The following is a 27,086-nucleotide window of genomic DNA, read 5'->3' on the forward strand; positions in this document are numbered from 1 at the left end:
TGGGAATTGTAGTCCTACAATAGCTGGCGCCTAAGGCCTATGACGGTGGTGTACAAACAGAAACTAAGCTTCTGTCTGGAAGAGCGTACACCGCGGTGACTGGCGCATCATATCCTGATACCACCTTATGTACCCAGGTTATTTATGTGGTTACCGGAATGGGCACGCAGGGAGTGTATATACCTGTCCAGGGTGGCATTCTCATGTCTCCTCAGCTTGTCAATAACCGGCTGAATGCCCAACATAAGGAACTCGTATCGAAGATGCAACCGAAACTCTAAGTTGTCCTAGTAATTAAAAAAAAATAAAAAAATAACAGTAATTACTAATTCTAGAAAAAGAAACAACGTTCATCAGACAAAATGTAACAACTATTGTATTAGGAGAGAACAACCTGCTCCCATTGCTGTTTTTTGGCATATATGGAGATCAGCTCCTAACTGGCATTTTCCAAATTCCGCTTATAAACCAGGGTTGCCGACTTTAAGAATCTCCTCTCCGGAGAGCAGCAGTTCTGGGGGCGGGGCTTGAGCGTGGCATCATTAAGCCCCGCCCCCATGAGGCAAAATAGCCAAATTCACGGATCTATGTGGAGGGGCGGGGCTGTGACATTTTAGCTCCACCCCCTCCTCTGAGACCCGTGGATTGCGGCATTTAAATGTCGACGTCGGGGGAAGACATCCTCAATAGGGGGGCGCAGTGGGGATCCCCCTGAATCCAGGAGGGTTGCCCACCTTTCCGGGGGGCCGGGAGGGGGACCCGATTTTCTAGAGGGTAGGCAACCCTGCTATAAACTGACGGGAGTTGAGTGGTTGGCACTTTATCTCTCTCCACTTTATCTCAGTGTGTAATGGGATTAGTCAGACCGCTGTTGATAGACTGTTGATGGTTTAATAGCAAGTAATTAATAACAGGAATTCTAACTGCCGAGCCCCTTATAGTCCCTTCAATCGTTCTGTGAGTACCTCAGCCAGCATTTCCGAATCATCCCATTCATCAGTCTCCTGTCTACAATATTTCATTTCCCGCTGTCACTAAGAATGACCTCATCGCCCCGTGATCCTGCCGGGACGTCAGACATGGTGACTAGGCCGTGATCCCCGCTGTACATTATTCCGCTAGTCCCAAGCACTGAACCGTTATGTAAATAAACTATTCTGTCACTATTAATGGACGAGGCGTCTCCGGTAGAAGGATAGAACATGATTAATATATTTATTGGATTATGGCCCTTATTCTGGTTCACTCGCAAAGGCAAATTCCTTCTCAAACGGACAAAACCATGCTGCACTGCAGGTGGGGCAGATGTAACATGTGCATAGAGAATTAGATTTAGGTGGGGTTTTACTTCAAGGGTACGGATCATTAGGTCCCCAGCATTATGGTAGACAAGCATTAGGTCGACACTATTAGGTCGACATGCATTTAGGTCGACATGAGTTAAGGTCAACATGCAGGAAGGTAGACATAACTTTAGGTCGACAGGGTCATTAGGTCAACATTGAAAAAGTCGACATGGTTTTGGTTGTTTTTTTTTTTAACCGGAGTGTCAACACAGTCAACATAAACACTAAAACGTAGCAATGCGTCCCCTCGCATGGCTCACTGTGCTCGCCATGGTTTTGTCCATTTGAGAAGGAATTTGCCTTTACGAGTGAACCAGAATAAGGGCCTATATGTACAGAAGATCTGCCTGTGGAACATTACAGTAACCTGCTCTGATGAGGGTTAAACAGTTACAGATCCGTCTATGGATGAATGCTGCCGACGTAGCTCTGACACAGAGCTGCAAGGAACAAGGGGTCCCGGAATAACAGCCCCAGTAACCAACATTTATGTAGTATACGGCTAAATCCATGGGAACACATTCATTCCCCTGGCAGCGCATATATTGGGGTAATTGGATAAATCTCATTAATTAACTTTCCCTCTGTGTTACTGACCCTGGGGGGGACCCAGAAACCGGGCCCAGGGCTTATATTCTGAAATGTTAATTTGCAGGGCTGCTGCAGTCCCTGAGGTGTTCGCACAGGGGGGGGGCATGGAGGTGGGCTGGGGGATGCCCAAAAATGGCAGGTGCACACAGAAAAATGCTGCGCATCCCCATGCAAATGCAGGCGGGCCGTTGGCTTCCCGGGGGCGGGTCGGCTGACGGCGCATGACGTCAATGCCCGCCCTGGTCATGGAGCCGGATGCCACAAATATAAGACTGACTTATATTTGAGAACAGGGGAAAAATCGTTCGATGGTCAGTGGCAATCAAATGATTTCGCAACCGTATGCTCCCCAGCGAATAGATGTTTATGCGGCGGCTGGGGGCAGGCATTCGCTCGCCCAGCAGGCGGCGATAGATGGCTCGTTAAGCAGCATATTTACCATGCTTAGCGAGTTAACCAGAATCAGGCCCAATATGTAGCAGGAGGGGGGCTGACCAAAGTATAAACTGCCCGGACGCCGGTTCTTACCCTGACGATTCAATATATACACACATATATATATATATATATATATATATATATATGTATATATGTATGTATGCATATATATATATTTGCAGCTGATCAACATTAGCTAATCATTGATTACAGCAGCGTTTCCCAAACTCGGTCCTCAATGCCCGAACAGTCCAAGTTTTAAGAATATCCATGTTTGTGCCCAGCTAGTATGATCGGTACTTATGTATTATCTGGGCTCCCATGTTAAATGAACCCCATTTTTTCATACCCCTACTATCCAACTACGCATGGAGTTGATTTTATATAGTGTAGCGAGCGCAGCGAGCCACCGTGCCCGAAGCGTGGCGAGCGCAGCGAGCCCCGCAAGGGGACGCGGTCTCATAAGAAAAACGGGAGCCCAGATATTACATAAGTACCGTATGATCAAACTAACGGATGTACTAAAAAGTCACATGTGGTTACGCACGGATATCTGTAAAACAAGGCCTTTAGGACTTTTTGAGGCCAAAGTCAAGGAACCACTGGGTTAGAGGGATGACGTTATGTTTATGTACTACAAGTCCCAGCATGCATTACCAGCTGATTGGTGGGAGGATATTGTGCTGGGACTTGTAAATCTATAACAGGTTGGCTAGGCCTGATGTACTGCAACGTTCTGTCAATAGCCCTAATTGGACAAATACATCAATTCCAATTATGCATTTTAAAGTTGTTTTGAGTGGTCGTCCTACAAATAATTATCTCCTTTTCAAATTAGTTCTGGAAGATAGACAAATATGGTTGCCAGTCACACATAAGCTCTCAGCAAGTTATGTGATGTCAGAGAGAAAGGTGAGGGGAACGAGGAGGTCTCAAAGACACAACATATGTTGTCTGGCTGCCATCCACAGATGTAGATGTAGTCTGCTGCCCTGATGGAAAAGGAGGGGGGGCAGATTTATTAAGCTTGGTGAAGTGATAAAGTGGCTGGTACTTTATCACCAGCCAATCAGCTTCAACCTGTCACCAGTTTGGAGTTGACTAGCCAGTGATAAAGTACCAGCAACATTATCACTTCACTGGGCTTAATAAATCTGCCCCTCAGATCCAAAGCCTCTCTGTCCAATACAGAATGTGCCATGCAACTGTTGTTGCCATGGTAATGACATGACATGCACAATTATACACTACATTAAAAGCAGCCTAAAACAAACTGAGGAACATTAAAATAATCAATCTTCTTATAGCCTGCCACAGTTATTCGTGTTACAAAAAAAAAAAAAATATTTTTCATGGGATTCGCTGCTTTAAGCAAGTGGGTCTGCCGTCATCTGTAGGGAGAACTGGTGAGTTTCATTTACTTTAGTCTCAGCCTGCAATGATACTTTTCCTTAGCGGTCCTGGAATGATTCAAGCGCTCCGTCCTGTGTTTTACAAAGTCATACAGGCTGAAATATGGAATGGAAACAATCTGTGCAGCGCCTGTAGTGCACCTCGCACACCAGCCCTGCACAGAAGTGCACGTCACAATGCATTATAGTATACCGTGCTACCAGCTCAAGATTCATTTCAGTACTAACAATAAGTGACCAAGAAAAATAGCCCTTTATTGGAACTTATAAACCGCTCGAGAGCATTTACATCAAAGTCAGCTCTCCGTTTGCAAAATGCGAGGCAAGCTAAGGCATTGTTATGAAGTGTTTGCAGGCCGAGCCAGTGACATAAAACAGGCCAGCGCTGGCCGGCCTGCGGATGTCGGAATCAGTATATACACAGAGCGAGCGCCTCCATATGTTCTTTATCCTGCAGAGCGTAATCCGGGGATCTGACTGTTGCCTTCTTGCCTGAGAACAGCCAGTCTCTCCTTGGGTTTCTCAGTAAATGAATATGGCCGAAACCCTCCAACGCACTCACGTCAAAGCCCATTAGCCATTTCCTACTCCATTCGTGGGGTAGGTTGGGGAAGAGTTTGGGAAATTGCTCACCTCTCCGGCGCCTGCGTTCAGGACGGCATTGATAAAGGACATGATGGCGGTTTTCAGGTTCACCTCGTCTCGGTATTTCCCCATGCTTCTGTCTAGTTCATTCAGCAGTGTCTGTGCGAGGAGATAAAAACACATTCAGACTAAACATCTGAGACTCCGGCACATCGGGGAAGGGGAAATGGGGAAAACGACACAGTTTTATTTATACCATCAATGTCAAGCTTAAACAAATAGTTTGTTTTTTCTTTTTTGCCCCCAAAGGTCTAGGACACGGAGCATAGTCCCGCCCCCGACACCCGTGAAGTCCCACCCTGTGTTTTGATTGTCCCACCAGCCAATCAATCAAAGAAAATGGATGACCGTCGATATGTAAAAACATTGATGGTCATACATTGCGTAGTATGAGACTATCAATGACCAGTTGCATTATTGCCATTGATGGCAACCATCAATGGCCAAGGCAACATTGGACATCCGTAAACCATAGCGGCATGGTAAATGAAGTGTCTCGGTTTACAGGTACAGCATGGAAAGTCTATGTCTACGATATTTTAAAATAAAAAGTATCCCAGTGATCATTGTAGAAATCCATAACAATGGTATAAAGCGGCTACATGGACGGAAAGAGAATTCTCTACCTGTGTGGGACATAACAGCAGGTACAAAGTTACCATGGATGATTCAAGATCATAGACGGTGTATGACCAATGGTGAGTACTTTTTCCATCGATGAAGGAGAACCAGATAGTTATCCACCATCAATGATGCAGAAGCAAGGTTTTGTTTTTTTTACACAGTGCTGGGACACAGAGATTAGCCCCACCTCTGACACTTTATGAAGCTCCACCCCCAGGTTCTTATTGGCTCACAACCTACTGTATTGTAAAGCAGGAGTGGCCATCGGTGGGTGAAACCATAGTTTTCCATCTCTCAATCAAGCTCTGTATGTAATTGGCTGATTGTCTAAACATAATATATATATAGCAGCATACTTAAAAGTAAAATAATAATAATAATAATAATAATAATAATAATAATGCAACTAACTAAATGTCCAGAAATTTCTGAGAAGATAAAATGGTCACTGAACACACATATCAGGGGTTGTACAGGGGACAATTCCGGAGGGACCAGTCATGTACGGAGTCTGTCTATCCATGACGTTATATCCACAGGAACTCTGTCCACTTACAAGGATGATAATTGCTAATAAGGATGAAAAGCGGAGGGCATCATTATATAATTACCAAGCTATCTTTAGAGACGGTTGCTTTGGTGATGTCAGGAAAACAGACATGGCAAAGGACGAGCTTCCGACCAGAGAAATCCTATTACGCATATGGGCAGCTAAGGAGCCAGTCATTGTGGGGAAAATTAACTACTGTCATTTGCATCTTAAATCTGTTCACCGTTTTCAGTCTATAAAGCCCTCACATGACAATCGAATAAGGTCCAGGGACATTCTCCAGAGCTTGTAACACGGAGGATGGATGATAAGAGGGGACACGGGCCAGGCTGGAACAGGGTAGGTATCATAACTATACTACAGAAGAGACAGCGCCACCTAGAGATCATCTTCCTCAGCACATAATCTAATCATGGTTATGAGAAGTTACGGTGAATGCCTGGGCACCTTCTTTTATGCTATATACCAGAGGTTCCCAAACTTGGTCCGCAAGGCGCCAGAAAGGTCCAGGCTTTTAGGATATCCATGCATGGGAACAGGTCACCAAGTACCTCAGTCAATGCAAATTAACCATCTGTGTTCAGCAATCAGCTCCAAACTGCCATGTTATAGGCTGTGTTTGAAAAATTATACATACATCTCCCATGGTGGGCCCCTGCGCAGGATCCATCCTGTGCGTGCGCTATGGGGCCCCGCTGCAGTTCTGCTGCTCAGCTGCAACAGCCCAGGATACCAGCCTGCCTCCTGCCTGTTACTTTGGACACTTTGTCCAGGAATTCCTACTTATCATTCTGAGGAGTAAACTCAGAACACATGTCCCTATCTCCCGTGATACGTGGAGCGATACCGACCATCTCCATTATGTATACAGTATATATATCTATATTTCATGTGAAATTAATTATGTGTTCCCTGACGGTAAAACTCCAGAGCCTCAGGGACATTAAGTTATCAGGAGGACACGTGGATTCAATTGGAAGCACTGGATGTGAAATTCCTGCTGTATCTTAGGTGACGGAACAATTAGTGATATATTGCCATTATAGAGTCTTGTCATTTCTGTTTATCTATTGCCCCAAGCCTTTACTATGCAATAGATTGCAAGCTCCTAGTCTTCATAACGCTGAAAGGTTCTTATTTGAAGTAATTTAGAAAATAATAATTTCAGAGCGCAAAGTTATACAACTGAGCCCGATTAATCGCAGAAACCCCTCAATTGCTGTTCAATGGGCCTGATTCCTGCTGAATTTTGTGAGATTGGTCCCGGCCCGATGTTTTGGCGACTGCGCATGTGCAGCCCCCATTGGGAATGGCTTCGGCGACTTGCATAGTCACCAAGCTATTCGCAAGTATCGGGGCAGATGAGAGCATGGGGATGCCCAGTGTTTGCCAACAAAAACGATGGGTGGGCCCAAAACGCTGGATGTTTTGGGCCCACCCCGTTCTCTGAGTCGCACGTCGTAAATATAGGTTAGTCAAGACTGACTTATATTTGCAAACAGGGGAAAAATCCTTAGATGGTCGCCAACCAGCTCGGCCGATGGGCCGTGTTAGAGGGATCGCTAAGAAAGCGAATCTTCACACCTTAGTGAGTCAGGGACAATCAGGTGTGCTTTTTGTGTAAACACACAAATCTGTCACCGTACTGAGCCTGTATTTTAAGTTGCATAAATCATAATCTGCGGTCAAAAGTATTTAATTTTTGTTACCTGTGGTGAAATGTGTAATTTTTTTTTTTTCATATGGGGACCAATGTTTTTTTTTTTTCCTTGTGGGGGCTAATGTGTTTTTCACTGTGGGGTCTGATGGTGTGCCTTGTTTTTTTTTTTATCAGTTAGTTGTGCCATGAGTTGAATAAGGTTGAAAATAACTGGTATAGAAGATCAACAGACAGTCATTAGGTCAACCTCATATGGGCCCTTATTCTGATCAGTGCGGCCGGATCCGATTATGCGTCCAGGACCGTGCGTGCGAAACCCCGCCTTCCATACGGATCGCCAACTCCGTCCGTACGCGGTAAGAAGCTGGCCGAACGGACCGCACGTGTATTTTTCACGGAATACGCCTCCTCCATCTCAGGGAACCTCCCCCATCATTCAATGGTCGCAGACCATCGAATGCAGGACCGAGTGCTCCACCAGCTCCCGCAACCTCAGACCACACGGACATTTCTCCGTGCAAAAGCTGGGATCTGGGCGGGCAGCTGACATCCGGCGATGTCATATGTCCGCCCCCTACACGTGCGTCACGGCCGCATTACCATACGTACGCCCAGCGTTTGCATGGGAACGCCTATGAAACGCGGGGCGTATGCATATGGTAATGAGCCCAAATAGCCCTTCACGCCCCTCTCCACCCCCTGTTCGGAGTGTTCACATATCATGCGGGATTTGGCCGTACGCCCCGCTCGCACATGCGCAGAGACGCCTCTGCACATGCGCAGACACAAAACATCGGCGGCATGAACGCACGCGGATATTACCGCACCGATCAGAATAAGGGCCATGGTCACAAAAGGTCAACAGGGTCAAATGATCGACATAACAACTGTCAAAACAAAAAAGGTTGATACAAGTTTTGTTGTGTTTTGGCGGTGGCTGTGCTTCGGACAAGGTGGCTACTGTTGCGCTTACCATGGGTCTATTCGTAGTCGTGGTCTATGGAAAGTAAATCAAGCAATAAAAACAGGAAAAACCCACAAAAAACGTGCGTCGACCATTTTCCTGATGACCTGTCGAAATTTTGTACTGGTCACCCATAAGCACTGTCTAACTGTTACCTGCTGGCCTTTTGACCCTGTCAATCATACGGGGATGACCTCTTGACTTTTGTCCTATACAACTGAAACCCATAATATAAGCGTAACTATATGAGTTTGACACAGAAAAGTGCCTGTCACCATCAGCGCGTAGAATTGCGACAATTCTGCGATTTGTGCAAAGTTTCAGCTCTTAAATAGATGTTTCTTAAGGATACATCGAAGTCAGGCCCCGCATCGCTAACGACCACTCATCATCCTGGGCCTCACTTCTGCGGCTGTAAGTGCAAGACGAGTGCGAGTCAATAAAACGTACACGTTGTGTTCATGTTTACACATGTGGCGCCAACGTACTCGCACTGAACTCTGAGTGAGGCCCGATGTGTCTACCTAAAGGGGGTCAACATAACTTGTGCTGAGTAAGATGGAGCTTCCTTTGGAGAGTTGCGGAATATATATGTAAATTCCTTTATAGAATGATACAATGTCACAGGAATGTTGTATAATACAGATCCAAACTCTGTGGCAGGCTACATTAATTACAGGCTGCAGAGACGGCATGCTGCAGAGACTGTACCGAACATTACATGTCTTTTACTTCTTACCCTACGTGCTGATACATAAATGCGGCAAAATGGTGAAAGAAAAGAGGGCGATACTGTAATAGCTTAGGTTAGCGATAAATCCGTCATTTCACATTGCTATGTGTGAAAGGAATCGGGACATCTGTCAGAATGAACTTAGGTCTACAGTCATTAGGTCGACCCCACTAGGTCGACTGGCAGGAAGGTCGACCTGACTTAAGGTCGACATGGGCCAAGGTCGACATGACTTAAGGTCGAATTTGCATAAAGGTCGACATGAGGAAGGTCGACTGGTCATAAGGTCGACATGGGTTTTTCACTGTTTTTTGATCCGAATGACACAGTCGACATGGACACAGTTGGCAATGAGAATCGGACCCTCGCATCGCTCGAATCGGACCCTCGGCACATGTCGGCTCAAAAAACAGTGAAAAACCCATGTCGACCTTATGACCAGTCGACCTTCCTCATGTCGACCTTTATGCAAATTCGACCTTAAGTCATGTCGACCTTGGCCCATGTCGACCTTAAGTCAGGTCGACCTTCCTGCCAGTCGACCTAGTGGGGTCGACCTAATGACTGTAGACCTAAGTTCATTCTAATAGATGACCGCATCCCGTGTGAAAGTAAGGAAGAGTTTCTCTAACAGGACTGTGCGCGGGCAGACCCGTTCGCGCGCGCGGGGGGGGGGGGGGGGGGGGGGCAATCCGGCCAGGCCGCTCACCTACACCAGTTGGTAATGGTGGATGGTGGGCGTGTGCTGTAGCCCTGGCTGTGGGCAGGCGGCGGTGTTTTCAAAGGGGGTGGGGATGTGTATAACGCTGGTCTTTTCCCTAGGGGGGGCGGGTTTGTGTATAACGCTGGGCGTTATACACACAGGAAATACGTTTTCCGGCTTCTGCCGACAGCAGGGGTGGATTTAGGGATGACAACGCCCCTAGGCACAACAATAATGCCGCCCCCCACCCCCTGTCTAAGTATAATTTTTTTATTGATTACTTATAAGCCCTCATTTGATAATAGCCAATATAACGGATTTATATAAAAAAGCCAATAACTGTGACATGTTCTTTTATTATGTATACATATTACTAAGTAGGACAGGTTACAGGGGCAGTAACTGCATGTCCCATCCATTTACACTCTATTTGAGATGGAATATAGTACAGTACAGTGGATATTTAGCAGTTATTGGTACATTTTGGGCTGACAGTACTATCACAGGCATCCAAGTGCCGCCCCCAAACTTGTGCCGCCCCTAGGCACGTGCCTCACGTGCCTAATGGGAAATTCGGCTCTGGCCGACGGGCGAATGGCACGCTACCCCCCCAGAGGCGGCAAGCTGAAATGATGAGAAACATCACCTGTTTGAGCATGCAAATTGCGCTCATTAGTTTGGTCAGGTGTAATCACTTTGCTTAAAATCATCAGCTGTTTATTACCCCGCGATCTCTCGTTGGGGAGATCGAACGCGATATGACATTCGAATCGGGCCCTCTGAGTGCAAGTATGAAGTGATGTGTGGGAAACCACCCCAAAATCACAGAAATACTGTCTATAGTAATTTAGCATGGACCGCTGATCTGGGAACTTGCAGTGGAAGTAGATAGACACGGTCCAGGCAGAACGAGAAAATGCCCTGTGCAAAACTGCTCGTGAATTGCGAATGGATGGCGCAAATCAAAGAGACTTTGCCATCCATGCAAATTGTAAAAAGTCTACACACGGGGCAATTTCCGCTTCATTTCTAAGAGGCTTGGCTAAACCGCTCAGTGTTTATGCCCCATAGCAATGGCGGTGCGAATCGTTATCGCCGGTCTAGATAATTCAAGTATGCAGCATATGTCTAGTCAGGTCGCTTAGAAAGAACCTGCAAGGGGCCTACACACGTGGAGATCTGCAGAGCGTTCGGAGCGATGCGAGACCGCTCATAACTCATGCAAATGTGATTTTCCAGAGGTTGCGTCTGAGACAAGAGACGCGTCCTCAGCTGCTAGAAGTACACGCTTTTTCATTTTCGGGGTTAATTGTGCTGGATTTCAAATCACTTCACCGGTGGTCCCTAAACATTTTTGAATCACGGCGCCCTAGAGTATCAGGGGCATTTCACTGCACCCCTAGGCCAAGAGTTTCTTATTTAAACATTTATTTAAAAAAAAAAATATTAAAATATCAAATAAAGTAACCGGGGCACCGATGCAACACGTCGGTGGTTATACTCTCCTGACTACCACCCTGGCGGCACCAGATACAGGCAGGGGACAATCCATTCTGCTGTATTATTACATATCAATATTATTGTGCTAGAGCTCTCTGCTGTCATAACAGTGATTGCGTCATGTAACACACATGTAACACAACCTCTCCCTGGCCTTCCGCCCAACGCACGGTGTAAAATGTAATCCATGTGTGACACCTCCTCACATCAAGGGGGTTACACCGTCTGCCCCTGTTACCAGGATAAGGTGTCTGCTGAAGCGTCTGACTCCCGACCTCCTTCGGGGGTATGACCCTGCTGGCTCTGTCTGACTCACATGGAACACCAACAGTCTGGGAGCATTATATACATTCCTCCTCATATCCACAGCATCTCCATGATCTGAATAATACAATTCTCTGACTAACCTATATCTGACGGGAATGTTTCCTTTGCAACCCACACTGAGACACACAATCTAATTACAGAACTTCATGAGTTGCGGTATCATCTAAGGTAAGTGGAGAGATTACGGACGGGTCTGAGTCACAGGCTGCTGCAACTGCTTTACGTCCCTGGCATATAAGCATGCACCACCGGGAGTCGGGCGGGAGGTGAAATGTGGCCGGGAGTTGGACAGGCGGTGAGGCTGGGAGCCGGGCGGTTGCGGCTGGGTGCAGCCGGTGAGGCTGTGCGGCCTTCGCAGCGTGACCTCAGACCACATCACGCTGTACAGAGCCACACAGCCAGGGACGGGAGAAACCGGGCAGCGTCTGAGCGGGTGCATGCTCCGTCTAGGGCCTGGTTCTGGTTCACCCGCAAAAGCAAACTCCTTTAATGGACAAAACCATGCTGCACTGCAGGGGGGCAGATGTTACATGTGCAGAGAGAGTTAGATTTGGGGGAGTTATTTTGTTTCTGTGCAGAGTAAATACTGGCTGCTTTATTTTTACACTGCAATATACAGTAGATATCAGTTTGAAGTACAAACCCCATCCAAATCTAATTCTCTCTCCACATGTTACATCTGCCCCCGCCTGCAGTGCAGCATGGTTTTGTCCATTAGAGAATTTGCTTTTGCGAGTGAAGCAGACCCTTATCCTGAAATCCCGGGATTGAAAACCCGGCAATTTTGGGGTCAAATCCCGGGATCCCAATGATCCTGATGCCGGGATTGGCCACCCTAATGGTGGCAAAGTAATTAGAATTGTGTGAACTCTGTGTGTAGTTTGTATGTCCTCCCATGTTGGTGAACTGGACTCTGCTTTTCTCCAACAATGATTTACTGGCCAGTTAGCAGGCTCCTGACAATGGACATGAGTCCACGAGACCCGCTATCACCCAGAACCCCCTACAGACCAGCAGGTGGTCCTCTCTTATATGACATGCATCGTCACCTGCAGCGCTCCATCCCCGGAGGACTCCAGATGTCCGCGATGTGATGGGTGTTTTACACTTTCCATCACGAGAAGGATAATCTCATTATATGTTCTCCACTCTCCATTTCTGGAGCCGCTCTGCGTTCCTGTTGCCTCTGGCTGCGAGATTGCATCTCATTGTTGTAGGATGAACTTAATGAGTTGGAGATGTTTTTCCTGGAGAGCTCCAGGCGTCTACCGTACAAGCCACGAAATGCTGCAGAGTTGGTTCTGTAGAACTCGACGTGACTGATACTTGGCAGCACTGGATTCTGCTGTCCCATTGCCAGGACATATACACTGTATGTCGCTATCTTGCTGGCACCATGATGGCTGGCCATTGGTGTCACAGACAGTAATACTGGGGGCATATGGTCCCAGCAATATGCCCGATCGCGCCAGGCTACGGCTGGCCCTGCTACACTAATGGTGCCTATACACTTATGCGATGGGATTCGATGCGACATCGAAGTACGATGTCCATCGAATCCGATCACATTTTTGGGTGCAAAAGTCAGCACCCGATATCGCATGCCATCTTCCGATGGCATATTGGGTGCTGGAAGAGGGCGGGCAGGGGGCGGCGGAATAGTGTATGCTAGCAGTAGCGCTTGCGGGCGGCGGGAGTCAGCAGTGGCGGCAGATTTGTTTAAATCACTGGGCTGCCCTGTGATTGGTTGAGCTCTCTCAACCAATCACAGGGCAGCCAGGGTTTTAAACAATTCTCCCGCCATCACTGACTCCCATGCCGCCCGCAAGCGCTACTGCTAGCGCTACACTACTCTGCCGCCCCCTGATACAAGACGCAGGTACGCCGCCAGCGGTCCCTAGGGCCCCCTCTCCCCAACCCCACACCGCTGAATGCGTCCCCTCCGCCCCCCACTCACGGATTGTATTCGAGCGATCGCATGCGGTTAAAAACCACATGCGAATGCTCCTACAATTCACTAGATATTATGTGACATAATATCTGTCGACGCGACATTCGAAGGCGTGCCCGCGCATCGCGTCGAAAAGTCCCTTAAAAATGCATACAATCATTAGATTTATCGGCCAGAATTGGTCAAAGTCGAATGATTGTATACAATATCTCACAAGTGTATGGGCAGCATTACTGTGTGCTAGGACTGGTTTGACAGGGTTGATTGACAGGCAGAGGCATTTGCGGGGATGGACAGGGGCGGAGGTGGCCGGCGTTTGGCATTCGGCGTGTATCACCTGCATTTCCTGGGCATGGGGAGGACAAGTACTGTGTCTTAATAAAACTGCATTGCAGCCTCACAGGCCCCCTGTGTGTAAGGTCAGAAGACTCATTTGGTGATCGCAAATGGAGGGGTTACAGCATTTGCATAAAGACACAGACCCTGCTTCGTAAAAAGACGCAGTCACAGATGCAAATGTGTCCAGTTCTGATTCGGACCGTTAAGTGCTGTCACTTTGTTTTTGTACGTTTTTGTACTTTTGTATCTTGGGAATTATTCAGACCTGATCGCTTCTTCGCTCCATGCGATCAGATAGCCGCTGCCCCGAGTGAGATCCCGCCCGGATACGAAAATATCAGCAGGCTACGAATACCTACAAATCCGTTTGCAACTCACTCACCGTCGAATGATTTTCCCAGTGAGTGCAGCCCGTGCGTAGCCAAGGACCTACTTGGCCGGAGCGATAGAACCAGGCTGATCGGGGACGGAGCTGACGTCACAGACCATCCCTGAAAACACTTAGGCACGCCAGCGTTTTCCCTGACACTCCCAGAAAACGGACAGTTACTGTCCACAATAGCCGGTTTCCTGTCAATCAACTTTCAAACGGCTAGAGATTACAAAAGATGCTGGATTCGGCCGGGCTTGGGAATTCTCAGCCTGGTGAACAGGTCTGAATAACCCCCTAATTAAAAACAGTTAAACAGCATCTAAAACCAGAGCTAATTCAATCAAATCAATCAAAATCCCTAAAGTTCCAGATGTCCCGACCGCGGACTGGCGAAAAGGGGTCGTATCCGCGTAAACGGCCGTGGATTGTCGAGATTCGGCTGTATTCACGGCAATTCACGGCCATCATCGGCAAAAGGGGCCTGACAGCTTTTAAAGTTGGGCCCGTTCTGTCGATCTGCCTCTTCAATGCTGTCGGGAAAGATAGCATTGAATAGGCACCCGCTGCTATTTCCCCCCCATTGAAAATAGCGGCAGGGATTGAATACCCCCCCTATATATTTTGACCCTGTCAATCTAATGCACGTCAACCATAAGGAATAGACCTACTGACTGTCTACGCAATCACTGTACATGGTTTACACCACCCCCACCTCTCCCTTGGCCTTGGTTTTTCAATCACCTTTTCTTTGATTTGTTTTGTAAATTCTTTGATCTTCTTGATGAAGCTTTTGTTTAGAAATTCAATAATCAACACCTAGACAGGTCCATTTATTTTCAACTCAATTAAAATGCTAGAACTGTACACAGAGGGACTACACGCCATGCATTATCTGAACTCCTCGGTATCCAATATGAATATTAATGAGCCATTGATTCCATCTAATAAGTGAAAATGCCAAATGGCTAAATAGTTTCTTTATCCCGTGAATATAAAATAACACAGACATCTTACACGTGTATAGAACATGGTAACATACAGAAGCAAGTCCTGTTTCAGCTGTAATTAGCGTACAGTGCCATAATATAAAAATACTGTGGGCGGTATTCAATGACCTGAATCGTTGGTCACAGCGATTCAGATTTTACATTCGCCAGCCATTCACCGGTTTTTTACGTCGATTCGCCAAGCGTCGGGAGTCGCCGGGACTAGCTGTGTCACCCTATTCAACGTGGCTGAGAATCGCCGCCCCCAACGGCGATTCTCAGCCAATCCGGCGTTTCCCTAAACAGCTTCAGTACTGTAAGAAATTGCAGTGAAATGCAAGAAAAATGCAAATTACCCTGAAAAAACGATTCCAATACAGCAGACTGCAAAAGCTGTGTAATCTCCTCAAAGGCCAAACGAAGGAGTGAGGTGGGGAGGAGAATCATGTGTAAGTGAGGTGCACCATGGGTAAGAACAGTGCGTTGTGGGAGAAAAAAAAAATACCAGAAAAAATTAAATATATATTTGTATAGCACTTCTACGACCATCACATCACACAAGGGCAGCAAATAATAATACATTACACTTGCAGAGTTAAATTGAACACTTAAAACCAATTATTTCACAGGTTCCTATAAAAGTTCACCACAAAAAGATGACGAGGGACACTCGGTGAGGAACGGCGATATGAAACAAGAAATAAGAATCGCCAACTTCTCATTGAATACACTTTTGGCGATTCATGGTGATTCCCGTCGACTACCGGCGAATCCCCATGAAAATTCCTATAGACAAAAACCGGCGATTTGTAGAGAATAACATTTGGCGATTGGGGCTTCATTCACCGGTCGTCATCGGCGAATAGAGGTCATTGAATAGGGTGATTCGCTTTTTCAGCTCCAAAAATCGCCGACACACACGAAAAAAACACAGAATCGCCATAAAACTTGGCGATTCTGCCTCATTGAATACCGCCCTATGTGCGGTATTCAATGAGGCAGAATCGCCAAGTTTTATGGCGATTCTGTGTTTTTTTCGTGTGTGTTGGCGATTTTTGGAGCTGAAAAAGCGAATCACCCTATTCAATGACCTCTATTCGCCGATGACGACCGGTGAATGAAGCCCCAATCGCCAAATGTTATTCTCTACAAATCGCCGGTTTTTGTCTATAGGAATTTTCATGGGGATTCGCCGGTAGTCGACGGGAATCACCATGAATCGCCAAAAGTGTATTCAATGAGAAGTTGGCGATTCTTATTTCTTGTTTCATATCGCCGTTCCTCACCGAGTGTCCCTCGTCATCTTTTTGTGGTGAACTTTTATAGGAACCTGTGAAATAATTGGTTTTAAGTGTTCAATTTAACTCTGCAAGTGTAATGTATTATTATTTGCTGCCCTTGTGTGATGTGATGGTCGTAGAAGTGCTATACAAATATATATTTAATTTTTTCTGGTATTTTTTTTTTCTCCCACAACGCACTGTTCTTACCCATGGTGCACCTCACTTACCCATGATTCTCCTCCCCACCTCACTCCTTCGTTTGGCCTTTGAGGAGATTACACAGCTTTTGCAGTCTGCTGTATTGGAATCGTTTTTTCAGGGTAATTTGCATTTTTCTTGCATTTCACTGCAATTTCTTTCATTACTGAAGCTGTTTAGGGAAACGCCGGATTGGCTGAGAATCGCCGTTGGGGGCGGCGATTCTCAGCCACGTTGAATAGGGTGACACAGCTAGTCCCGGCGACTCCCGACGCTTGGCGAATCGACGTAAAAAACCGGTGAATGGCTGGCGAATGTAAAATCTGAATCGCTGTGACCAACGATTCAGGTCATTGAATACCGCCCTATGTATATACATGTCTCCCAGCATGCACCGCGTGTTTCCAATATCGAAGGAATCTCGTTGTCATAAATCTCTGCGCTACGTGTGATGGTGGATGCATTGCTGGTCTGAAACAAATTATTAATCACTTGTGTGGCTCAAAAAATGAATTTATATATTGTGTCTGCCAACAGGGCTGTGTTTAATTTGTGTCCATATGAATGCGCTGTAAGCTGCGATTTCTCTTACAATAGATATTAATGTTCTGAATCTGAGTTGCATTCCACAACGATGTTGTGATTGTGTATGGGTTTTAGTAGCTACCAAATCACACAACAGTAGTGGCTGTGACACAAATATATTGGCCAATCCTGGGAGGCGGCTATCCGGAAGCACAGTCAGTAGCACTCTCCTATGGGTGGCCCATGGGAGTGCAGCAGGCATGAGGCCAATCTTTGATGAGAAATCTACACCTAGCGTGGGACTGAGAGTCCGTGCACAGTCAGACACACAAGCAGGTATTGCTGATTAAAATAATATGCGGTACGACTATATGTATTTTGCATATCGTTTTAATCAGCAAGGTCTGCTTGTGTGTTTTCTATGCAGAGTCATACGAATAAGACTCATTTTTAAATAAAAAGATGCAGGAAAATAAATGAACGAAACTAGTAGAAAAGTTGCGATGGCAACCAATCAGCTGCTGCCTATAATGTTATGGAATGTTAATTCAAAGCTGATTGGTTGCTATAAACAACTTCACTTTTCACTGCTTGATATATCTACCTCTGTGTTACAGTATAATATACGACCCTGTGATGTCATATCCAGTCCTATGAAGTCATATCCAGTCCTGAGATGTCATATACAGTCCTGTGATGTCATATACAGTCCTGTGATGTCATATACAGTCCTGAGATGTCATATACAGTCCTTTGATGTCATATACAGTCCTGTGATGTCATATACAGTCCTGTGATGTCATATACAGTCCTGAGATGTCATATACAGTCATGTGATATCATATACAGTCCTGTGATGTCATATACAGTCCTATGATGTCATATACAGTCATGTGATGTCATATACAGTCATGTGATGTCATATACAGTCATGTGATATCATATACAGTCCTGTGATGTCATATACAGTCCTGTGATGTCATATACAGTCCTGAGATGTCATATACAGTCCTGTGATGTCATATACAGTCCTATGATGTCATATACAGTCCTGTGATGTCATATACAGTCCTGTGATGTCCTGTATCCCTTCATATAACCATAGACACAATAGGTTTGAGGTATGCATGACCTGATGACACGGCACCTCCAGCATTGGACACAGTCACTAATGCCCAGCACAGTGATACAGTCCCACTGCCATACTTGGTACATACCTGGAACCGTGTCCGCTCGGCTGCATAGACTTGGTAATGCATCATGGCCTGCAGGACCTTCTTGTGCCCGTCAGGAACCAGGCAGACGGCCCCCAGAATCTCCAGCACAGCGATCTTGGTTTTGATGTTCTCAGTCCGTAAACTCTGGGAGATGATGTTTATGCTCTCGGGGTGAGCGAGGACGTGGGCCCGCCCCTGCGAGTTGTTCATCAGCGCCTTTATACATCCTATAACGGATGTGTGTATGCGGCTCTCCAACGTCTCATAGTCCATGCTCTTCAGGAAGTTGAGCAAGCAGGTCAGTCCGTCCAGTTCAATGAACCTGGTCACAAACCTGGAGTAAGGAGATGACGGGGGGGGATTGTCACTACATGTAATAATGATAATAAATCACGTCATGTGATAAGGACAGTAACCTATCATGTGACAACATTTAATGATGTAATAAAGACCCTAACCTGTATGTCACAACAAATCACGTCCTCTGATAAAGGCCCTAGCCTATCATGTCACAACATTGAGTAGACCTTTTTTGGCTTGGTTGACATTGTCTATAAGTCCTGCGGATTTCTAGTAAAGGATTGGTCAATTGGTTCCAGAAATAGACATAGAGGGTGATCTGTGCCCAGTATAAAGGGATTCGGTATGAAATCCCGACGGTCAAAATCCCGACAATGTCAAAATCCCGAATGGGTCAAAATACCGACAAGGACAAAATCCTGACAAGGTCAAAATCCCGACAATGTCAAAATCCCGAATGGGTCAAAATACTGACAAGGACAAAATCCCGACAAGGTCAAAATCCCGACAAGGTCAAAATCCCGACAAGGTCAAAATCCCGACATGGACAAAATCCCGACATGGACAAAATCCTGACAAGGTCAAAATACCGACATATAGAATGTACAGGTGAAACAGTCAACATGACTTTCGGTCGACAGGTCGCGAGGTCGACATGGTTTTTTTTTACTGTTTTTTTACCCGAATGTCGACACAGTCAACATGGACACAGTTGGAAGTGAACCGCAGCCCCTCGCAACGCTTGCTTCGCTCGCTATGCTTTGGGCACACTATTTTATTCTCCCACCACGCCCTAGTAGATGGTAGGGCATGAAATACCGCCTGTCGGCACATGTCAGGTCAAAAAACAGTGAAAAAACCCATGTCAACCTCGCGACCTGTCGACCGAAAGTCATGTTGACTGTTTAATCTTTACGTTCTATATGTCGGTATTTTGACCTTTTTGGGATTTTAAATGTCGGGATTTTGTGCTTGTTGGGATTTTAAATGTCGGGATTTTGACCGTCGGGATTTTGACTGCATCCTGTATAAAGATGGCAGAACAGAACATGTTTGGCACAACTTTCTTGTAGTGCCAAACAGGCTGCTCACTACACAGCTTCCCTGAACCACCACCATCGCTCAGAGAGCGCCGCGGGATCTGCTCTGTGTTACGAGACACGCTGCCTGGAATGTCGACAGAAGAGACAGCTCCCTAACAATCCCAACATTACGTTTATATTACAGGGGACTTACTTATCCCCTTATAGCAACTGGTTTATCTTACTGGAAACCGGATCGCACTTGTAAACTGCCAGGAAAACTCAAACTCAAACTTTATTCTACGGAAAACAGAAACTGTCACAAAAATTAAAGCTGAGTTAGGCCAAGCGCATCGTTATACCGATCATTTTTCTAATTAGCGTTTATTAAAACCATAGAATATTCAAAATATCCAGGCTCGCCTCTCCTGCCTCCCTCCGTGCTATCCCCATGCTTCAGTTTAGTGTTGGCAGAGTAAGGACTTTCATTGCATATTGCTGGAAGTCTAGAGAGAAATAGGAGGCAGCACTGGATCTGTCAGGTGCCAAAGTCTCGGACATATCGCTAGAGCCCTTCTGTATTAACGTCACACCCAGACGGTGACATTAACTTTAAATATAAAACATCCTATAACTATCTCATTGGGAGAGATCTATGTCCTGTGCTAAGCATTGGGGGTATATGTAACAGGGTCCGAGTTTGCGAGAGGCTGTGGGGAGAAGGAGGCCGATGTCCCGCCCCCAAACGCCCGGCACCTGTCAATCACCTTGCATACAGCCAGCGAAGGCTAGCCTTCGCATGGTTCATACGATCAGATTCTGTCAATCATTTCTCTATTGCATCCTAAAAATGATAGACAGAATCTTGTTGGTTGCTAAGGGCAACATCACTGCTGTTCATTTTTAGAATCTTTAGTCAATTTAACCCATTATCTCTCTCCATTTTATCGCTCTACCAAGCTTATTACGTCTGCCCCAAAACTATTAGTCACTTGTTAACCCATTAATTGCCAAGTGAATTTTACAAAATAGGTGTGAAAACTGCCCAGCAGACATTTTTATTCATCATACTGACCTGTAATGTCACCTTATATAGGAAATATCATCTTTTTTTTTTTACACAACATTTTTTATTTGAATTTATATAACAAATGTGAGCGCCGCCGGTATTATTAGCGGATATTTTGCACATCTCTCACAGCGCTGTGGGCACTCAAAGGGTTTATCATTAAGTGTCTGTGAGTTAATTTTATATCCATGTAAATTTTTGGCAAAGAGACAAATGACCCCATTTTTGTGGACCTGGGCATCTTCTTGGAGGATCGGGGTTGTCGTGTACCGTCTTCAAAATTCAGGAATGTTTGCTGGTATGCTTAAACAGTATCTTCTTATTAGTCCTAAGACTACCACATAGTAAGATCAGGGGAGGGGGGGAGGGGGGGGTTTAATACAAGAAATCGAGGAAGCAACCGAACTTGAAGTTGGGTAAGATGACCCAGAGAGTCCAACTGACCTGTACTGGGGACATTATTACCACACCTCTGTGTTGTGCAATACATCACAGACTGCTGAGACCCGCTGGGCTGTACAGTAGACTATAATGCGCTGAGGTTTATTTTGGTCACTTTCCAAGAATAACCCGAGAGTTGTGTTTTCGCTTGGTCTAAAAATAACTGCAGACACCGAAACGTGTGTTTTAGCGCGTCCTGTAATTAATGTTACACGCTAAGAGTCAAGCTAATGGTTTTCTCCGTTTTGCCAACTGCGATTGAGGGGACATTTAGGGAAATGGTGACATCGGGAATAAGTCGGGGATTTAGTGGGAAAAAACCTAAAGTCGTACTTAAATTGTGGTAAAAATGATTTGATATCTTTACTTTCTATAGGGGTATTTGATGTGATCGTAGGCAACTAGGCCTAAACGCACGGCCGCCTGCATGATCTCAGATACAGATTTTATAACGACACCGCCGGCTGTCCGCGACCACAGCTCAGAGTCATTAAAACCAACCATTTATTTTCCAGGCGGACGATACAATTGGCCGAAACGATGACATATTAACTCACCTAAGACTCTTGCGGTATATCTCAGTCCATGTTCAGAGACTTACGTATGAGTTTGTTATGGGAAAACGCAGTCACGACTCCCCCCGTTGCGCCCCCCCCCCCCCCCCCCCCCCCGCCCCATCCCAGTACACTTGACTTGTATCAAAGCTACAGGTTCAGATGAGGATCTCCTACATCTCCAATTAGTTTTGGTGACTGCATCCTGTTCTTTAAACTAGGAACATATGGGACTTGTACTGCTTAATCGGGGGCTGGAGGAAAACAGAAGTTAGCAGACACCTTGAAGCAATTGTTGCCATAAACCAGTTTAATGTCATAGCTACAAAAGAGGCGGACGTCGATGAATTGAAGAATTGCCGGCACTTTTGGCCGTCCAATAGCCAAAAACAGCAAACTATGTTCACAGGGGGAAATGTGATCTCCTTATAACAGATACAGTACATGCCACATTATACTGCAGGATGGGGGACAGCTCAATACAGCCAGACATCTATATGTCTGTATAACGCATCTGATTGGATGCTTGGAAACCCCAGATCTTAGTGAGTCCTTCTACAGTGTCTAAAACAGGGAAAAGATGGGAAAGGAGGGCGGCCTGTTCAAGCATTAGCCAGGTATGGCATGTTCTATGTAATAGTGCACTTAGGATCTGATTCAGGACTTTTAGCAAGGCTGCAATTTTTGCAGATGGACAAAACCCATGTGCACTGCAGGTGGGGCAGATGTAACATGTGCAGAGAGAGTTAGATTTGGGTGAGTCATTTTGTTTCTGTGCAGGGTAAATAATGACTGAATTATTCATGCACTGCATTTTAGATTTCAGTTTAAACACACCCCACCCAAATCTAACACTCTCTGCACATGTTACATCTGCCCCACTTGCAGTGCAGCATGGTTTTGTCCTGTATAATACTCCAATACATCTCTGTATTCAACATAAGGGGGTATTCAACCCCCGCCGCTATTTCTGATGGGGGAAATAGCGGCGGGCGCCTATTCAATGCTATCCTTCCCCGAAAGCATTGAAGAGGCATTTCGGCAGAACAGACCCGACTTTAAAAGCTTCTGTCGATAACGGCCGGGAATTGTCGCAGTCCTCGCCGAATCTCGACAACCCGCGGCTGTTTACACGGACACGCCCCTTTTCGCCAATCGGCAGGTGGGACCTGGAATCCTGCCTGGTGATATGCTGTAGAGCAAAACGAAAATGGCCAAGAGTCACGGTTGTCAGGACGGGTCAACAGTCGTGACCTGGGACTGAATACCCCCCTAAATCTGCAAACTGAAGTCCATAAAGAGGATAGGGGACACGGACACTTGGTCGACAATATTTAGGTTGACATATATTGAGTTGACCACTGAAGGTCGACCGGGCTTAGGTCGATACATGAAATAAGCCGACATGGCTAAGGTCAACAAGGTTCCCTCCAACCTTGTCGACCTTAGCCATGTCGGCTTAATTTTTTTTTTTTTTTTAGCTGACATGTGCCGACAGGCGGTATTTCATGCCCTACCATACACTACGGCGCGGTGGGGGAATTAACATTGAATGCGCTCACCCTTCGTTAGCAAGTAACCTCCTAATCACGATACATTGCTACCCATCAGTAAGTGCTGAGAACCTTGGCATCGTACCACCTCTGTCTCCAGTCACAACGTGGCATACAGCAGACGGCTGCGCTGTACAGCGTTACCCGGTGGAGCCCGGCTAATTGACTGCAGATACATGTATAACATCACCTTCCTGCAGAATAGCTTTTATTTATATACATGCTGGGTCCGTATACGGAGGGGATTTAATATTGCACAGCTCGCCTGCACTCTTTCCATTAGCGTCGGAGAATTGGCTCCTGTCTGGCAGCTGGCCCCCGGCCCACTTGGCAGCTCACAAGTTGAGTCTTTAGAAATTAGTTGAGACACAGGCCTTTAACGAGAAACTTGGCTGCTCGCAGCTATTAAAAGGTTTTAAGTTTGTGCCAAAGGCTTAAAAGAAGAGTTAGCTGAAAACTTAGCGAAGCCCTCGCGATGCGGAGCTGATGCTGACTCTGATTATTAGCAGATGAGACCATTTTGGTTCATCGGATGAACGCAGCTGCAACAGCTTACGGCTCGGCACGCTGGACATCCGCGCCTTGGCCGCGCTCCCTGTCTCTAGGTGATGAAGTCGTACGGTGGTAACTGCTCTCCTGACAGACCCCTGACTAGCACCAGCTGTAGACATTTCCAGTTCCGTGTAACGGCTGCCAGCTAACATGGGTACTTACACGGTCGCGTTCCAAGCAGGGGGAGCCTTCATACTCGCTTCCCGTGCCAACTCATAAACACGTTTTATTTGTCACTTTGAACAGATTAACTGGCATTATGCGTAATATAATTAAGATAAGACTACAGCAGGCTCCAGAGGCCTCGGTGCTGTGCGGTGGAAACGCGATTAGCGGCACAGGGGCTTTCAGCTCAAATAAAAAGAGACTTCTGTCTAGTTATTTTTTCATTCCTGTACTGGCTTCCGCTTTTATCACTGGGCTGTCGAGATATTATATATTATTAATATTATATGCTTCAAAACGGGACCGTCAAGCTGGCCGTACACTAAAGCAGACATGTCCAAACTGTGGCCCTGCTCTGTGGTGAAACTACACATCCCAGCATGCCTTGCCATAGATTTAGCATTCCCTAATAGCAAAACTGTGGCAAGGCATGATGGGACATGTAGTTTCACAACAGCTGGAGGGCCATAGTTTGGACATACCTTCCTTAGAGCGATATCGTGTACTGAGGCACCATTCTGACGGGTCGTGCGATCAATTGTGTGCACATCGTGAGGTATAGCGGTACGTGCTGCACGTCTGATCCATCGGCTTTGCTTGCAAAGATACACCTCAAAGCTCCCAACATTTCTTATTAAAAATTGGGACTAAATTGAGCACATGTGACTGGTCTTACCGTGGGGCATCAACAATGAGAGGATATCGCTGGCAAGAGCATGGTCCTTGCTCCTCCCCACGTTTTGCCCGGCATAGGTCTCGTCACCAATGAGGTTGCTGGGTACACGTTAAGTCTATACATACCAGCTTTCCAATGCACTCTCACGGATGTGAAATGTGTTGTAGAACTGTTGTATGTTAATAAATACAGTACTGAACAACATTAGGGGAATGTTAGCCTAAATGCCTCGTTTTCTAACCAGCAGGGGGTGGTAGTAATGTCTTCCTGTCCTCAGGACCCTGCCAGTAATGCCTACTGTCAGGTGGCAGTATATACGGGATGTGATCAGCATGACACTGGCATCACTACAGTTCTAGGTGGGAAATAATATTTGAGGGTTAACGCCGCATTCCTCCAGCAGTTACTGAAGTCTGGAACTCAACTCACCGAGTATTGTTATAATGAAATAATTAGTGTGGGAATGTTTTCTAGCTATTTATCCCATTATTAGGGTTAATGACCCCAGAAAGCGGCGATCTGTCTGATACAGATGATAATGCCGAATTACATCCACAAAAGGGTCCATTTATCAGACTCAGAGGGGAATTCATCAAATTAGCCGAATCGTTCACAAACATCTAATGCTACTAACTTGTTTTCTCACACAAAATACCCCAATAGAACCAAATCCTCTACCTAGGTCAGAGATGGGGAACCTTCAGCCCTCCAGCTGTTGTTGAACTACACATCCCAGCATGCACTGCAACAGTGTTGCTATTTGGCCATGCTAAAACTGTTGCAGGTCATGCTGGGATGTGTAGTTGAACAACAGCTGGAGGGCCGAAGGTTCCCCATCCCTGACCTAGGTCTACGGAAGCTTTGCTCACAAATAAGGGTGGAGCGACCAATGGGGTAACAAGTACGGCAATGCTGTGTCTGTTCCTCACCTTTATGGGGGGGGGGGGGGATTCAAGTGTTATGCTCACCGGCGGCCACTAGATGTCAACACCGGCGCAATTCAAGCATTGGCATTACGGTTATGTTCTGTCATTTTGACATGCTGGTAGTTAGTAAAGATATATTTAACAACGTACAGTGGATACTTCAGTTTTAACTTCATAACAACACACCCTCAGATACAAACGGAATGGACATTATTCCTGTCTTTACTAAAAGTCTAAAAATGAAATGAAGTGGTGTTGCCTATAGCAACCAATCAGATTATGTCAATCATTTTGTAGGATGCAACAGAGAAATGATAGAATCTGATTGGTTGCTATGGGCAACAGGGTCTTTCTTTAGTGATAACATGTAAGCCCTCTAAGCACAGCAAAAGAACAGCTGAATGCGACTGACAATGGCACTGCAGGATACAGTCTATCCTCCGCGCGGTATACAGTCTATCCTCCGCGCGGTATACAGTCTGTCCTCCGCGCGGTATACAGTCTGTCCTCCGAGCGGTATACAGTCTGTCCTCCGCGCGGTATACAGTCTGTCCTCCGCGCGGTATACAGTCTGTCCTCCGCGCGGTATACAGTCTGTCCTCCGCGCGGTATACAGTCTGTCCTCCGCGCGGTATACAGTCTGTCCTCCGCGCGGTATACAGTCTGTCCTCCGCGCGATATACAGTCTGTCCTCCGCGCGATATACAGTCTGTCCTCCGCGCGATATACAGTCTATCCTCCGCGCGATATACAGTCTATCCTCCGCGCGATATACAGTCTATCCTCCGCGCGATATACAGTCTATCCTCCGCGCGATATACAGTCTATCCTCCGCGCGATACAGTCTATCCTCCGCGCGATACAGTCTATCCTCCGCGCGATACAGTCTATCCTCCGCGCGATACAGTCTATCCTCCGCGCGATATACATCTATCCTCCACGCGATATACATCTATCCTCCACGCGATACAGTCTATCCTCCACGCGTTACAGTCTATCCTCCACGCGATATACATCTATCCTCCACGCGATACAGTCTATCCTCCACGCGATACAGTCTATCCTCCACGCGATACATCTATCCTCCACGCGATACATCTATCCTCCACACGATACATCTATCCTCCACACGATACAGTCTATCCTCCACGCGATATACATCTATCCTCCACGCGATATAGTCTATCCTCCACGCGATATACATCTATACTCCACGCGATACAGTCTATCCTCCACGCGATACAGTCTATCCTCCACGCGATATACATCTATCCTCCGCGCGATATACATCTATCCTCCACGCGATATACATCTATCCTCCATGTGATACATCTATCCTCCGCGCGATATACAGTCTATCCTCCGCGCGATATACAGTCTATCCTCCGCGCGATATACAGTCTATCCTCCGCGCGATATACAGTCTATCCTCCGCGCGATATACAGTCTATCCTCCGCGCGAT

At 46.3% G+C, this 27,086-nt stretch overlaps 1 protein-coding gene across 4 annotated transcripts in view; it reads right to left on the bottom strand.

Moving 5' to 3' along the window:
- Nucleotides 1-27,086, bottom strand: part of DAAM2 (dishevelled associated activator of morphogenesis 2) — a 221,729-nt gene that overhangs the window by 71,636 nt on the left and 123,007 nt on the right. For all 4 annotated transcript variants that reach the window (XR_014471555.1, XM_083175405.1, XM_083175406.1 and 1 more), the window contains 3 exons: nucleotides 18,366-18,699; nucleotides 4,421-4,531; nucleotides 184-287 (listed from right to left, as the gene is read on the bottom strand). Coding sequence is in view for 3 of the 4 variants with exons in the window: in XM_083175405.1 (XP_083031531.1) it covers nucleotides 184-287; nucleotides 4,421-4,531; nucleotides 18,366-18,699 (549 nt within the window). In the remaining variant the exon portion in view is untranslated. The remainder of the gene's footprint in view (nucleotides 1-183; nucleotides 288-4,420; nucleotides 4,532-18,365; nucleotides 18,700-27,086) is intronic.

This window comes from Crinia signifera, chromosome 3, assembly GCF_055691185.1.
Source record: "Crinia signifera chromosome 3, ASM5569118v1, whole genome shotgun sequence".
Taxonomy (NCBI): Eukaryota; Metazoa; Chordata; class Amphibia; order Anura; family Myobatrachidae; genus Crinia; species Crinia signifera.